The 13,990-nt window shown below is 40.6% G+C and overlaps 1 protein-coding gene across 9 annotated transcripts in view; it reads left to right on the top strand.

Moving 5' to 3' along the window:
- The window catches only part of STXBP4 (syntaxin binding protein 4), a 270,874-nt gene that overhangs the window by 159,391 nt on the left and 97,493 nt on the right, over window positions 1-13,990 (top strand). For 3 of the 9 annotated variants that reach the window (XM_044248638.1, XM_044248639.1, XM_044248641.1), the window contains one exon: window positions 1,283-1,612. The exons of the other annotated variants lie outside the window; for them this stretch is intronic. In XM_044248638.1, coding sequence (XP_044104573.1) covers window positions 1,283-1,391 — 109 coding nt within the window. In that variant the 3' untranslated portion in view covers window positions 1,392-1,612. Of the gene's footprint in view, window positions 1-1,282; window positions 1,613-13,990 lie in introns of those variants that run through there. 9 annotated transcript variants of the gene reach the window in all.

Here is a 13,990-nt window from a genome sequence, read left to right as displayed (position 1 = left end):
TTACATAAAAGTTACTAAAAACCCTTTAAAAACATATTTTGGAAATATTCTGTGATTTAGGAGAAACTTTTAGACACCACCCCCCCCAATCGTATTTGATCCTCCTAAGTGCCAACCCTCAGACAGACCCAATCTAAGACACGATACTACTTTCTGTGGTTGCGTTTGGATAAGATACGCTTGGGGAAAACTGATCTAAATGGATGAGGGCAGTGGGGTAAGCCAGTGGAAGAAAGAGTATCCAGGAAGAAGAAACAACTCATCCTAATTCTGGCAGCCACCTGTCCAACACTCGGGAGCTGGGCAGATAGTGGTGGGTTGAGGAGGTTCATTCAGCCGACTGAGGGGCGGATAAGTCAGAGAAACAGCATGCACCAGGTAGGGGCCCCGGTTGTGATGTTTCAGCACTCCCTGAACAGGCCCTGTACCTGTGGTGCATCCTTCCTTCCCTCTGCTTCTGTTCTTCCCCGAAATGCCTCATCATCGATTCTGAGCACATGGGAAGCCCCGTAAATTCAGACAAGAAACACAGTTCCTGCCCTCAAGGAGCTTATTTTATGCCATAACTTCTTACTTCTTTACTGAAGATAAACAAGCACTTATAATATTATGAGTGTAGCAAGAGATAAGGTCAGGCGCACAGACTGGAGGAATTTTGAGGGAGACGGTTCTTTGGAATTAGTAGGAGTTAACTAGATAAACAAAGTGGGAGGGAGGAAAAGACTGTGGCAGAGAAGAAAGTATTGTTGAGGCAGGTAAGAAAAAAATCAAGGTATTTCATACAGTGGAGTGTGTATTTGATCCAGAAGGCATGGGTTGGTACTGAATTTTTAGCAGGTGAGCCACAATATATGATTTGTTCTCTTGGCTGGAGTAGAGATTGAATTAACAAAGAACCAGAACAGAGAGAGAGACAAGCAATTTCAGTGACCCAGGCTATAGCACTGGAAGAGGAGAGGAGGTCAGAAAACCCCACAGGTATTTCAGGAAGACAGTCCCAGGACTTGCTGGCTGAATTTCGGGTAAGGAAAAGCAAGGAGTGAAAGATGACCCATTCTCCCACATTCCTTTTTACCAAAGAAGAAAGAAAGAAGTGGGCATGGCTGAACCTCAAAACTTAGCCCAAGAATTTTTTAAAACTATTGGATGGAGTTCCAGTTGCTTCCTGTCACAAGGGGCTGTCGTAGGGAGGAAGCAGTGTCCCTGGGATCAGGACGTGTGTGGACGGGTAGAAGGACAGGCAGTCTTTTAGATTATAATTGCGTTCCTTGTTCTTCTCAAGTCATGTAACACAGACAACATCCTGGATCCATCCCGTGATGAGTGCTCTGAACCTATCCTGCTCAGAGGAGAACGAAGAGGATTGTTCCAGAGAACTTCCCCGATCATAAGAGCTGATGGTCTTCTGTAGGAAGCTGAGCTCCATGGTCTTCTAACATCTTTCTACGTGGATGACCCCCAACATGCAGCGGTCTAAAACAGGAGCAAAACAGACCCTACTTACTGAAGTTGTGAAATAGAGACTCCGGATTTAGGCTACTTTTGTAAAAAAGAAAAAAAAAATTTTTTTTTTTTTTTTTTGCTTATGATGAGAATTTTTTTCTTTAATCGAAGTGTCAGCAACATATAGTGTCATATTAGTTTCAGGTGTACAATATAGTGATTCAGCAATTCTATACACGTCTCGGTGCTCATCACAGAAGCATACTCTTAATCCCCTTTATCTGTTTCGTCCACCCCCCCACCCACCTCCCTTCTGGCAACCACCCTCTTGTTCTCCGTATTTGAGAGTCTGGTTTTTTTGTTTTGTCTCTTTTTTTTCTTTGTTCGTTTGGTTTGTTTCTTAAATTCCACGTATGAGTGAGAGCATATGGTATGGTAAAACTTTTTGATACAAGTGTATGCATTTTATAAGATCAACTGCCACTAGAGGAGTTAAGAATCATCTAGTTGCATTTTTTGAAATCACATATAATTAGATTTTATAATATGTATATTTTTTCATATACAATTAGATTTATAATTTTATATATAGTTCTTTATAGAATATCAGATACCATAGTTTTTGTAATGAAGACTTGCTGGAAAATTATGTGAACACTGTGAAGCACCTCATTTATTTGATAAGTCACTGGCCTTTTATATTTGTATCTTAGGAAAGTGATCTGAGCAAGCTTTGGGAGGTTTCCTAAGGATCATATTTGGGCAACTGTGTCATAGGCCATGGAATATAATTTACATGTGTATGGGGCTTTCTCATTTACCAAAAGCTTCTCAGACCCTCTTTTATTTAAACCACACAACGTGCCTAAAACACAGGCAATCCTGTGGGTATTTTTATTCTTGTTTTTCAGTTAGGGAAATAGTGGTTCAGAGAAATGAAGCACCTTGTCCTGGGGCTGAAAGTCACACCTGTCTTGTGATTCTGCGTCCGGCCCCCTTTCCACTGCTCCCCACCGTCCCTGCAGATGGAGGTCGCAGCCCAACATGCAGGCCGCCGTGGTTCTGTTGACACAGCTGAGCTCCGCAGTTGTGCTCTCCAGCCGCCGCTGAGATCCAGGAGGCTCCTTCTTCCCTCAGACAGAGCCCCCACATAACCCCACTGTTTTCCTATAAATGCTTCCTCCTCCCCCAAACCTTCACCAGGTCAGGGCGGCTCCATAATGCCCTTCCAACAGTCTTCCTTGAGCAGCTTTGCATTTTTCTCCAGTAAAGGGACCGGCTCCCATCAGGGGTCTGCCCTGTGTAGACTGACCTTGCCAGAAGGAACATGGGTGGGTCCCTGATGGGAAGAGAAGCATCTGGAACCTCTTCTGCTGTCGGGACTCCTCCGTGAACTCCCCTGCTGTGAGTTCTAGACTGGTCTCAGTGATTGCTGATACCACCCTCCAAACTGATTACTTTCCATCTTAAGCGATTTTATTGTAACGATGCCACTAGACAGTTCCTGGAAGGAAGGAGCCGTTGACTTGGAGGGCTACAGATTTTCTCTCCGTTAAGGATTTAAGCCTGGGGCTGGCAACTTGGGTGGAGTGGGCAGGACGTCATTTTAAAGGTCCTGGGCATTAGTTAGCTACACACTGAATGGTATAAAGGGATTTATTCATATCCACTATTATGATATTGTTAGGTAACATACTTAGGAAGAAAGTAATAATCATTACTTAATCGGAATACCCTGTTCCCAGACCATGGCTGGTAAGACCCAGAAGTTACTGTTTGTCACCATGGTCTCTTCCCACCACTCCCTCCCTCCTCCTCCTCCTCCTCGTTCTCGTCACTCTCTCCCCACCTCTGAAAAACAGTGACAGGAAAAGGGACCCCAAGCTTGAGGATCTTGGGATTCAGTGATGTTCAAACATCTTTTGGAGAAAAAGATTCATTTTTAAAATGAATTCTTAGGTAGAATCCTAATATATGTAACGGGATTTTTTTGTGTTTCTGTTTTTTGTTTTTTGTGGGGTTTTTTTTGTTGTTGTTAATATTGCTGCTGTACTTGAGAGAGAAACCTGAGAGCCCAGTTAAAGCAGCCCCCAGCACAGCTGTGCAAACCTAGAGCTCCTTAGAATGTAAGAATTCTCAGTTGTAACCATTTTATAGATGAGCCAACTGAGATCCTAAGAGGTGACAGACTGAGTTGGCGGCCAGGTCAAAAATGAGTCCTAAATCCTAAAGTCTCCTAGTCTGTTAAGTTTCATATGGCACGTAATACGGATCTGTATCGTAAATATAGGTCTATGTTGTGTTCCCCCCCTTCACGCCTGACTATATATAGGACTTACAATTTACATCTTCAATAATAGCATAAAGTCAAATCCAGGCTGATAGGCAGTCATTAGCTCTGAGAAAAGTTTCAGAATGGCTGAAGAAAACTCGAACCTCTCCTGACAGCTACGTGAATATTAGCCAGCTCCAGGGAGGCAATTTTTGAGAGTAGCCCCTGAGGGAAGCTCTTTCCTTGTGTCCCCCGGAGGTGAGTGAGATTCTCAAACATCCGGAGTTACTTTTATAAGTTAGTGTCTGTAATTGTGAAAGTGCAGACTTTTTGTTTTTGGTAAATTAATGGTCTGAAATATCCCTCCCCCTACTGGGAGTGTTTTTCTAATTTGTTTCTAAGTGAAGAAAGCACAGAGGAGACGCCAGAGTCACTTGAAATCAAGGTCCTCAGGCATGCATTTTACTGACAAGACACCTCATATGTTAACTTTGCTATTTTGTGCCTCTTCCTTCCTTCCTGCCTCATGGAATACCTCATGGAAGAGGCCTATGAAAATTGTAGTGATATTCTTTGTTGGTCATTTTGTGACAAACATTGGAATGGGCAGCCTGCATAGGTTACTTTATTATCTTCTTAAAACAACCCCATAGGGTAGAAACTATAATCTCCCCATCTTGTAAAGAAGAAATTTAGGATTAGAGAGAGTTGCTAATCTTTGCCTAAGGGTTACAGGGCACCTACCCGTGGAAGGTAGAGTTCAGGGCAAGTGTGGCACAGCCCGTTTTCTTAAACTACTCTGCAGAGCTGCTTAGATCCATTGTATGTGACTCTGGGGGCAGAGTTGGGTCTGTGGGTCAGTTCTTCAAAGGGACAGATTCCAGTTCTTGTGCAGTCAGGAACGTTCTGGGATTTAGGGCTCACCAGGAAAGAATTCCCCCAGAGCAGGTGAAAGCACTGTTCCAGGAAGTGCTCAATCTGGATGCCTTATCAGAGTGGTACAGAGAAGGTTCAGGATGGGAATTGGCATGTCTGGGCTTTCTTCCTCTTTATGTTTCTGTGACCTCCAAACCCAACAGATAAATACCCCCAGGAGACACTCAAACATGGTGGAGACTCATTAAGAATCCTTATCGAATGCAAGGAGAACCCCCAGATAATTTTTTGGTGAGTTGATAAACGTTAATCTAGTCAGTCAGTCTTTAACGTAAGTCAGCCCTATTGATGTGATAAGCTTCTCCATTGATGACTAGCTCAGATTCTAGGGCTAGAAACTGTTCTTATGTCCTTCCACCTCACCTCATGAAAAAGTGACCAGGATTAGTCATCCTTGCTTCTTTATTCCCCGGGTACTTACTGAGCACCCAGTGTGCCAGACACAGTTTGAGGCACTATAGCAAAGTAGAACAAAAGTATCCATTTCCTGCGTCCTCTTATTCTTGACTAAAAAGTAAAAATCTCAGGTGGCCAGAGTTGGAACAGCTTCTCTTTAACATCTGGATGTGAAAATTAACCTATTTCCATTGAAAAATCAAGTAGTATGGAATTGTATAAAGTGAATAAAATAGCTCATCTCCCTTTTCAGAGATAGTCATCACAAATACTTTGATGAGTGTCTTTTACTCAAAGTTAATCAAAAGTTAACTGTTGATTAACAGTTAACCTTTCAGCAGCTTGCTTTTGACATAATTTATTGGGGTCACTTTTTCATGTCAATATATAAATTGTTCTACTGCAAATGTCTATGTAAAATAACACTACCCAGATAACTCAGTTTTGGCAGCCATCAGTCTGTTCATGAACTCTTAAGCTGTTACATGTTGTTCTGTTACAATGTCATAGTGAACATTCTTACATTCACTAAATCCTTTTATTCATATACGCATGCCCTCTTGTGCCAGTAGGTCTGTAGCGGGAATACATTCATAAAAGCAAATTGCTCTGTCAAAGGTTTGTCCATTTTAGTTTTTGGTAGCTATTCAAAAATTCTCCATTAAAATAGGACCAATTTACACCACCACTAATAGTGTAGGAGAGTTTGTTTTCTATGTATTATATGACTTTTTTTTAGTGCAAAGATTGCCAGTAGCTTTTCTGATTGTTTTTGTCCTTAAAAGAGTAATCCTCTTTTTATCATTGTCTGAGGACCTGAATTTTTTTCATCATTAGGTTTTAGTTGTCCCTCAGCAGCAGAGAATGCTTTGCTATCTATAGGGGAGTCTGGCAATGACTAATTCACTGTCTGTTGAACACATCATTACTCTCCTCTTTTTACTGTCATTTCTTACTTTATATATAATACCCAACAGATAAATACCCCCAGGAGACACTCAAACATGGTGGAGACTCATTAAGAATCTCACTAATCCCATTAAGAGTGAAAACCCACTCTTAATGAGCTAACGTGAGTGAGAGCCCTTGGTAAAGTACAAAACACAATGCAAACACATCTACAAGTTCTTTCAGCCTCCGTTTCCCCATCTGTATATAGAGGAGGGTAATCCCCTGACTCTTCCCAAACCAGTTCAACTTATCAACCATTTCCCAAGCACCTGCCAAATGTGACAAGATGCAAGGTGTTAAAGTTAACACACCAAATAGTTCTGATTCCCAAACCAAGAAACTCATAATCTAAAACCTTTTTTCCTTTCTTTCCTTTTTTTTTTTCCCTTATTTTTTTTCCTTATTTTTCCTTAAAGGAGTAAGAAGTCAGGGGTTTGTTTAGTAAGAACCCCTCAAGAGAAGCCCTTTATCACTCTCTCAAATTCGAATAATTCCAAAATAATATTAACACCCCCTGACTAGAAATGAAAGAGAAACACACTGTGAGAAGGGGCTCTCCAATAATAAATGCTAGGCAGCTGTAAAAATACAGAATCAAATGATACCTCCATAAACTGTTTGCAAAATTAGAAAATATTATCCTTTTTCTGGGGGGAAATGGACATTTTTATTTTCTCTGCTAAAGTGAAATGCAACTTTTTCAGGGGCCCACAAACGTAAATTTTGCCATCTACAGAACAGAAAGAACTGAACTACCATTAAAACAATTTACATACTCTACTGCATGTAGCTTTTGAGGAAATGAACTGTAAACAGAATATGCCCATGGAAACTTAACTCGAGAAATAAAATAAATAAAAATAAAATACTCAAGCTGTTTTAAACACAACTATCCACATGTGCCTGAATGATGGTCACCTAAATATTACATGAAATTCTGTAGGCACTTTCTTCATGTGCCTTTATGTTTAACTAATACTACTTTTGTAACTTCTTTTAAGTTTCATTTTTACTTTTGGGGGTTGGGATAGTTTGAGGGAAAGTGCAATCAGATTTCGAGCTCTCACTGCACCCCCTTACCCCCCATTCCCACGTCACTAACTTATTCTCTATTACTTCACTGTTTTTTTTCCATTACTTACCAGTTTGTAATGATCTGTTTGTTTATTGTCTTCCCTATTAACAATGGGAGTAAGCTCCACGAAGGCTGGGACTTACTCATCTTGTTCATACTGCAGGAAGGATCTAACACCATCAAGGAGGATCTCACACATTGCCTGTCACATAGTAGGTGTTTGATATATACTTGCCACGTTGAATGGGTAATGTACTAACCATTACCAAGGCTTAGTCCCCAATTGAACTCTCATGCATTTGCATTCATTTATTCACTTAAACACTCAACATGTGCTACTAGATGCCAGATACTTTGCTAACTACTAGAGACGGCGACGCAAAACAGACATGATCCTAGCCCCTACGTGAATATGGTTTATATAAAGGAAATGCAACTGAAATTAACCAAAGCTTTTCTCATTTGTTTTCTTTCTCCCTCTTCTTTTTTTTTTTTTTTTTTAAAGATTTTATTTATTTATTTGACAGAGATCACAAGTAGGCAGAGAGGCAGGCGGGGGTGGGGTGGGAGGGAAGCAGCCTCCCCACCTAGCAGAGAGCCTGATGCGGTACTCAATCCCAGGACCCTGAGATCATGACCTGAGCCCAAAGGCAGAGGCATAACCCACTGAGCCACCCAGGCGCCCCTCTTTCTCCTGCTTCTTTATCACGTATTTGAACTGGTAGGCCATTTAATGTTCTTGCCTCAAGAACAGGATGGGAGATCAGCATGTATCTTTTCCGAATTTCAAAAGTCTGGTTCCTTAGGGAACCAGAAAGGAATTGTGATTTAGATCAAAGTTTTGTGGCTGTGTCTGAGGAGGAAAAGCAAGGCTTTCCTACTCTCCATCTAGGAAATAATTCCTGTGGCTGTGGGAGGGAAGAAAGAACAAAAATGTTGGTGGGGACTCTTGAGAAAGAGGCCTGGGCCCCCCATCCTGGGCCACTTTCCGGGAGCAGCAAAACTCCAATTATATTAGCTTTGAGAACAGAGGAGACCCATTCCTCATTGTCCCTAGGATGGAAATGACTGCGTTGTGTGTCTAGGCAGATGGGGCCTTGGACCACGTCACTGAGCTTCCTCCAGCCCGTGTGTGTGGTCCAGTGTGGAAGATCCAATTGGTTTCTGTGAAGAGTAACAGAAACCCCACAGGACATCAGTGAGGATTTTTTCCATTCAATCCACATGGCCTCCCAGTGAAACTCGGTTTGCACAGTGACATCAGCCATCCAAACCCAGAGTGCCTTGGCACTAGATAAACCTCCTGGAGTATGGCAGTGACTCCAAAGAACAGAGGGAACTGCATATTGGCAGAGATTAGTGTGGTTCAAAGTCATTAATCCCTACCTCTACGTGGAGAAAGCTCCTTTAGAGTAACACTGTTGGCCTTCCTCTGCCTCTGCCCTCCTTGGGCAATGACTTCCATGCTTGGTGAGTTTGGAACAAAGGATAAGGCAGGTACTGTTTCTAGGACATTTCTTAAATCCTGTGTTCCATGCAACACTGCCTATCTGTTTTTCAGGCCTTTCCCATTTATTACCCGGATAACGGCAATGAAGGCACCATAGTGCCTTCCTGCCTGCCTGGCACACCTGTCCCCATTAATAAGCCGACCACGTATCTGTCAGAATTACCTTTCTGAAGCCCATATTTGAGTCTGTTGCCCCCTTGCTACTCTTCAGTAGTTCCCTAGCACCCTTTCCACTTTCTTTCCAGCCTCATTTCCTCATCTATCCCTTCCTATCCTTCAAGATGCATTTTCTCTTCACCTCTTCCTCACATTCTGCCCCCACCCATGCCCAGCACCGCTGCTCTATAAATGCCACTTCTGCATGTTTTTCCATGTGCATCTGGCCCCTCTTCCCACTCGGGAGGGTTGAACCTAGAACTTCCACCCCAAGACAAGTTTCTGACCTGTCTGTCCAGATGCACACTGGGTTACTACATTTATTTACTAATTTATTTTTACCCAGTGTGCTGAGTTACTGCATCTTAAAGGATTGAAACCGGGTCCTACCGACGTTCTTGGGCTTCCTCTCTCCATGGGGTAACAAAAATCGAAAGTCTGGTTAAAGCCAACAAGTCTCTCTCACTGTGGCTATCCCACTCAACACCAGCAGTTAGGGGGATTGATGGGATATCATTGGGAGGGAAAGGAGAAGACAGAAAACTGGCTCAAAGAGTCTGTTATTTCTTCTTTGTCTCTCGGGTGCACTGGGTGTTTTAATCTAGAACCCTGGAGAGTGAAAATGTTAGCTAGGAGGAGTCACACTCTAAAATCCCACACCATCCCCCTCTAGCTGCGAACCTTTTAATAAAGCCTTTATTATACTATATTGGCAAGTAATTTGGCCAGCAAACAGAGGCATGTATCTCTCCACTAGACTTGGAGCCCTGTAAGTCAAAGTATAAATATATATATATATATTATCCCTCACACAAGGCATGGTACGGTAATTCATAAATGATTACAGAATACATTTTTAATACAAATTTATCCATTTTAAGTTTTATTGTAATTACTAGAAATATTAATAAAGGCATTGTATCTGGACTTCAATATGACATTGAAGTATTTTTTTTTAATTTATTTTTTTTTCCAATTTATTTATTTTCAGAAAAACATTATTCATTATTTTTTCACCACACCCAGTGCTCCATGCAAGCCGTGCCCTCTATAATACCCACCACCTGGTACCCCAACCTCCCACCCCTCCGCCACTTCAAACCCCTCAGATTGTTTTTCAGAGTCCATAGTCTCTCATGGTTCACCCACAGAATACATTTTTAAAGTAATTTACTGTTGGGGCACATGGATGGCTCAGTTGGTTAAGGGGCTGACTCTTGATTTGGGCTCAGGTCATGATCCCAGGATCATGGGATCAAGCATTGTGTCAGGCTCCATGCTTAGTGGTGAGTCTACTGGAGATTGTCTCTCTTTTTCTAAAATAAATAAATAAATTTTTTAATGCAGTTTATTGCGCTCTAAAACTGTTTTAGCTGTTTCCTGCTTCTAGTAAAGAAAAGGTGAATGAAAAAGAAAATGAGGTGAGAGTTTAAACCTGTCTACACTAGGTAGTACTACTAATGTTAGAACAACACAATGTATTTTGCCTTCAAGAAAGTGTATACTGCCTATATTTGGCCATAAAACTCACAGTGTGATTGCAGTGAAAGGATTATAAAGCACGTACTTAAACATTGTTCATTTGCCCAAGGTTTTGGGCACAAAATGATTTTTGGCATGGAAGGGTAGAAAAAGCCTAAAAGCAAAATACAAGATTAGGGCATTTCAAGGCAACAGCGTTCAAACACAGGTTAATTAATCATGTTGCTGAAGAATTGATTCAGCACAAGGGAGCTGTGTGTTGCCACAGTACTCTGAAAGTGCAGAAATTATGCCATCTATAACTAAGCCCACCGGAATCGCTCGACTGTTGATGTTTCACAATGGAGAAATCCATCTTTCATCAGCAAAAATACAGGACGGGAAAACAGGAAAACAAAACAAATTGGGTGGATAATAGACTTATTACCTTGGCATACAGACAGTCCAGATCAAGTATTTCCCTGAAATGGAATATGTTGTGGTGGGCAGATCCTATTTCTTTAGATTTTTTTTTTGTTGTTGTTAATTTGACAGACAGAGATCACAAGTAGGCAGAGAGAGGGGGAAGCAGGCTCCCTGCCGAACAGAGAGCCCGATGCAGGGCTCAATCCCACGAGCCTGGGATCATGACCTGAGCCGAAGGCAGAGGCTTTAACCCACTGAGCCAACCAGGGGCCCCCTATTTCTATACGCTGAACACTTTCACCATTCAGGGACGTAATCAATGCCTTTAATCTAAATGCCAGCTGTTTTATTTTTGTGTGGGGATCGCATGTGTTATACATAGTTTTGTGATCCTCACAAAAAGTAAAAGGCTGGCACCAAATTAAATGCATGGATTACTTCTCTCAATGGTAAAAGTACTCCATTTAAGGAAAATCTGAAAGAAATAAGGTGTGTGTGTGTGTGTGCATACATGTACCACATCTAGTTTCCGTAGTGTAGTGGTTATCACGTTCGCCTGACATGTACCACATCTACACACATATACACACTTGGGAGGAGTATGAAATGCTTAATAGATTAAAGTCTGCAAAATTTCAAGAATATGACCAAGCTGGTGGTACTCCCTCACCAGTGGATCTCCTGCTGTGAACCATAGATGAGACATCTGTGAAATAATCTGTTTTCTCAATGTTGTCAAGACTGTTCATTGATTATATTCCTTCTGTTTCTTTGGGTAGTATATTCTTCACGAGTATTTTGTCCAACTTATCTCTATCCATTATAAGACTTTCCATTATACTATATATCAATAAAAATGAAAAAAGGCATTTAAAATATGACAGAGTACTTTGAATTTCTGTCTTATGGCCCCTTTAAGTAAATCTAAGAGCTGTTTGAACATAGATTTTTATCAAGTATATACACATAAAAAGGAAAATGAAACACAAATAAATTGTGATGTTCCTAAAACTTCTGGATATTCAGAATGGAACTCTTCTGAGTCTCTTTTTGTATCCACATGTTTTCACAGTACATCTTCTGCCATCAAAATGAAGCATTTCTTGAAGGAATGGTCCACTTCTGTCTCTAGGATTTTTCTCCCTAGTCTTTGACATCTATTCTGCTGTGTTGGTGTTGGCACTTTTCTTTTTTTATCTTTTTAAAGGGACTTAATAGAAGATTTTTAGACAGCAATCACGATGCACATTCCTTCCTCAAATAGTCCTTAAATGCTTTCTTCACTGAAAAGCGAAAGTGTAGTGGTTCATCCATGCTGTAGGAGAAACAAACAAGCTCATGCGTGCATGGGCAAAGATGACTATATCATTATGGTTGCGTGGCCAACCGGAACTGCAAGACATCATTGATCATAAGATACATCTTGTAATACGTTCGGTTCCTCAGAGATGAGGATTTCTGTGAATTAGGGGGGAAAAAACAGTAGGGAAATAGAGAAATAGGAAGAACACAAAAGGAAAGAGGGAAACCCATGTCAGGGTGTGATGTCAAGCAAAACCCAGTATGAGGGTTTGGAGGGCCGTTGGGCTCAGCCCCACAGGGAAGCTCTGGAGATAGTGTAAGTCCTGTCTCAGTTGTACTAGCCAGAGGCCAGGGAGGGCACAGTACTTACACCCCTGCACCATTAGTCATTGGTTAAGCACAGGAAGCCTAGAGGGAGAGGTACATTTCCAGGCACTTCTAGCTCTGTGTAGAGAAAGTCATTTCCTGCATCTCCAACAAAGGATGCAGGTGCTGGGAGTCAGGAGTGAAAGCCCACAGGGCTCATGTTCACAAGAGTGGTAGAGGGATCTGAGAGCACCCACAATGTCTGTTACACATCCCAGTTTCAAAGACATTTAAATGAAAAATGGGTGTCTTAGAATCAATGAAATATGGCATAAGTTAAGGATCAAATTTCCTTGTCCCTGGATCATCCCAACCTAAAAATTGAGTTAAAGATGAAATGCCTTAGCAAATTAAAACAAAATGCCCTTTTGGAAAAATTATTTAGTTCAATCAGAATGATTTTAAAAGCTATTCCTAAAAATACTAACAGAAAATTCTTGAAGGAGATCAAGTTATTTGTACCCACATTAACGGGAGTCAAATGTCTAAATGATCCAGGGTAGATAATTCTGTATTATTCATTCTGCGAAGTGAGTCTTTAAGGCTGCAGACAACCCAGACTCCTTCAATAATTTTTTCCAGTGCTTTCTTTCCTGCCAATTTCAAAGAAATTGGAAACAAACTTCCCAACCTGTGATACAAGTCTTCCTTAGATTTACTGATTACTTGAGAACTTATCTAAGATAGGATTTTTTTTAAAAAAAAATTTAACAGGATTTTTAAAAAGATTTTATTCACTTATTTGACAGAGAAAGACAAAGTGAGAGAGGGAATACAAGTAGGGGGAGTAGGAGAGGGAAAAGCAGGCTGCCTGCTGAGCAGGGAGCCCAATGCGGGGCTCTATCCCAAGACCCTGGGATCATGACCTAAGCTGAAGGCAGACGCTTAACAACTGACCCACCCAGGCACCTAAGATATGATTTTTTAATACACAATAATTCTCTATGTTAGTGAGGATACATGACATTAATATTCTCAAGTATTCTCAGGGTCGATAAATCACTATACAAATCACTCTAAACTTCCTGGGAAGCATTCCTTGGGTATCTGCTGAAAACCTTAAAAATATTCATATTTTTGACCCTGTGACTCTACTACTGTGAATTTATCCATACAAATGATCACAATTTTAGACAAAAAAACCCTGCATTGAAAGGTTTCCTGAAGCATTATTTAAAATAGTAATAAATGCCAATGTGCCTCAAACTAGAAGAATGTCTAAACAAAATATGGTGTCTAACATGATGGAAAATATTTAATAATATTTGATGACCCAGAGGAAGTATCCCGATATAACATTAAATGAAAATAAAACAGAATTCTGTATGCAGCCTGATACCAATGGTATTTAATTTATAAATACCATAAAAGAACCTGAGGAAAATATTAGATGACATTATTAGTGATATTTATTTTATTCATTTTTTTGCACATCAGAAGTTCTCTATAGTAAGCATGTCTTTTATAAGAAAAAATAAATGTAGTAATTTTATGTGTATATATATATGTATGGAAAAAAGTATATCTGCTTTGATTATATGTATTTTCCTTAACATTTCCTAGGAGATTTTTGTTTTAAAACTCTGTATACAACCTAGTGAAAATTTGGATTGTTATCGGGGCCGGAAAAATGAATCCTTGGTCTATGGTCTGAATGAAAACTGACCTGTCTACTCATGATTATATTGATTATTGT

The sequence above is a fragment of the Neovison vison genome, chromosome 5 (genome assembly GCF_020171115.1).
Source record: "Neovison vison isolate M4711 chromosome 5, ASM_NN_V1, whole genome shotgun sequence".
Lineage (NCBI taxonomy): Eukaryota > Metazoa > Chordata > Mammalia > Carnivora > Mustelidae > Neogale > Neogale vison.
The sequence above is the reverse complement of the archived record's forward strand: the minus strand, read 5'-3'. Positions and strand labels throughout refer to the sequence as shown.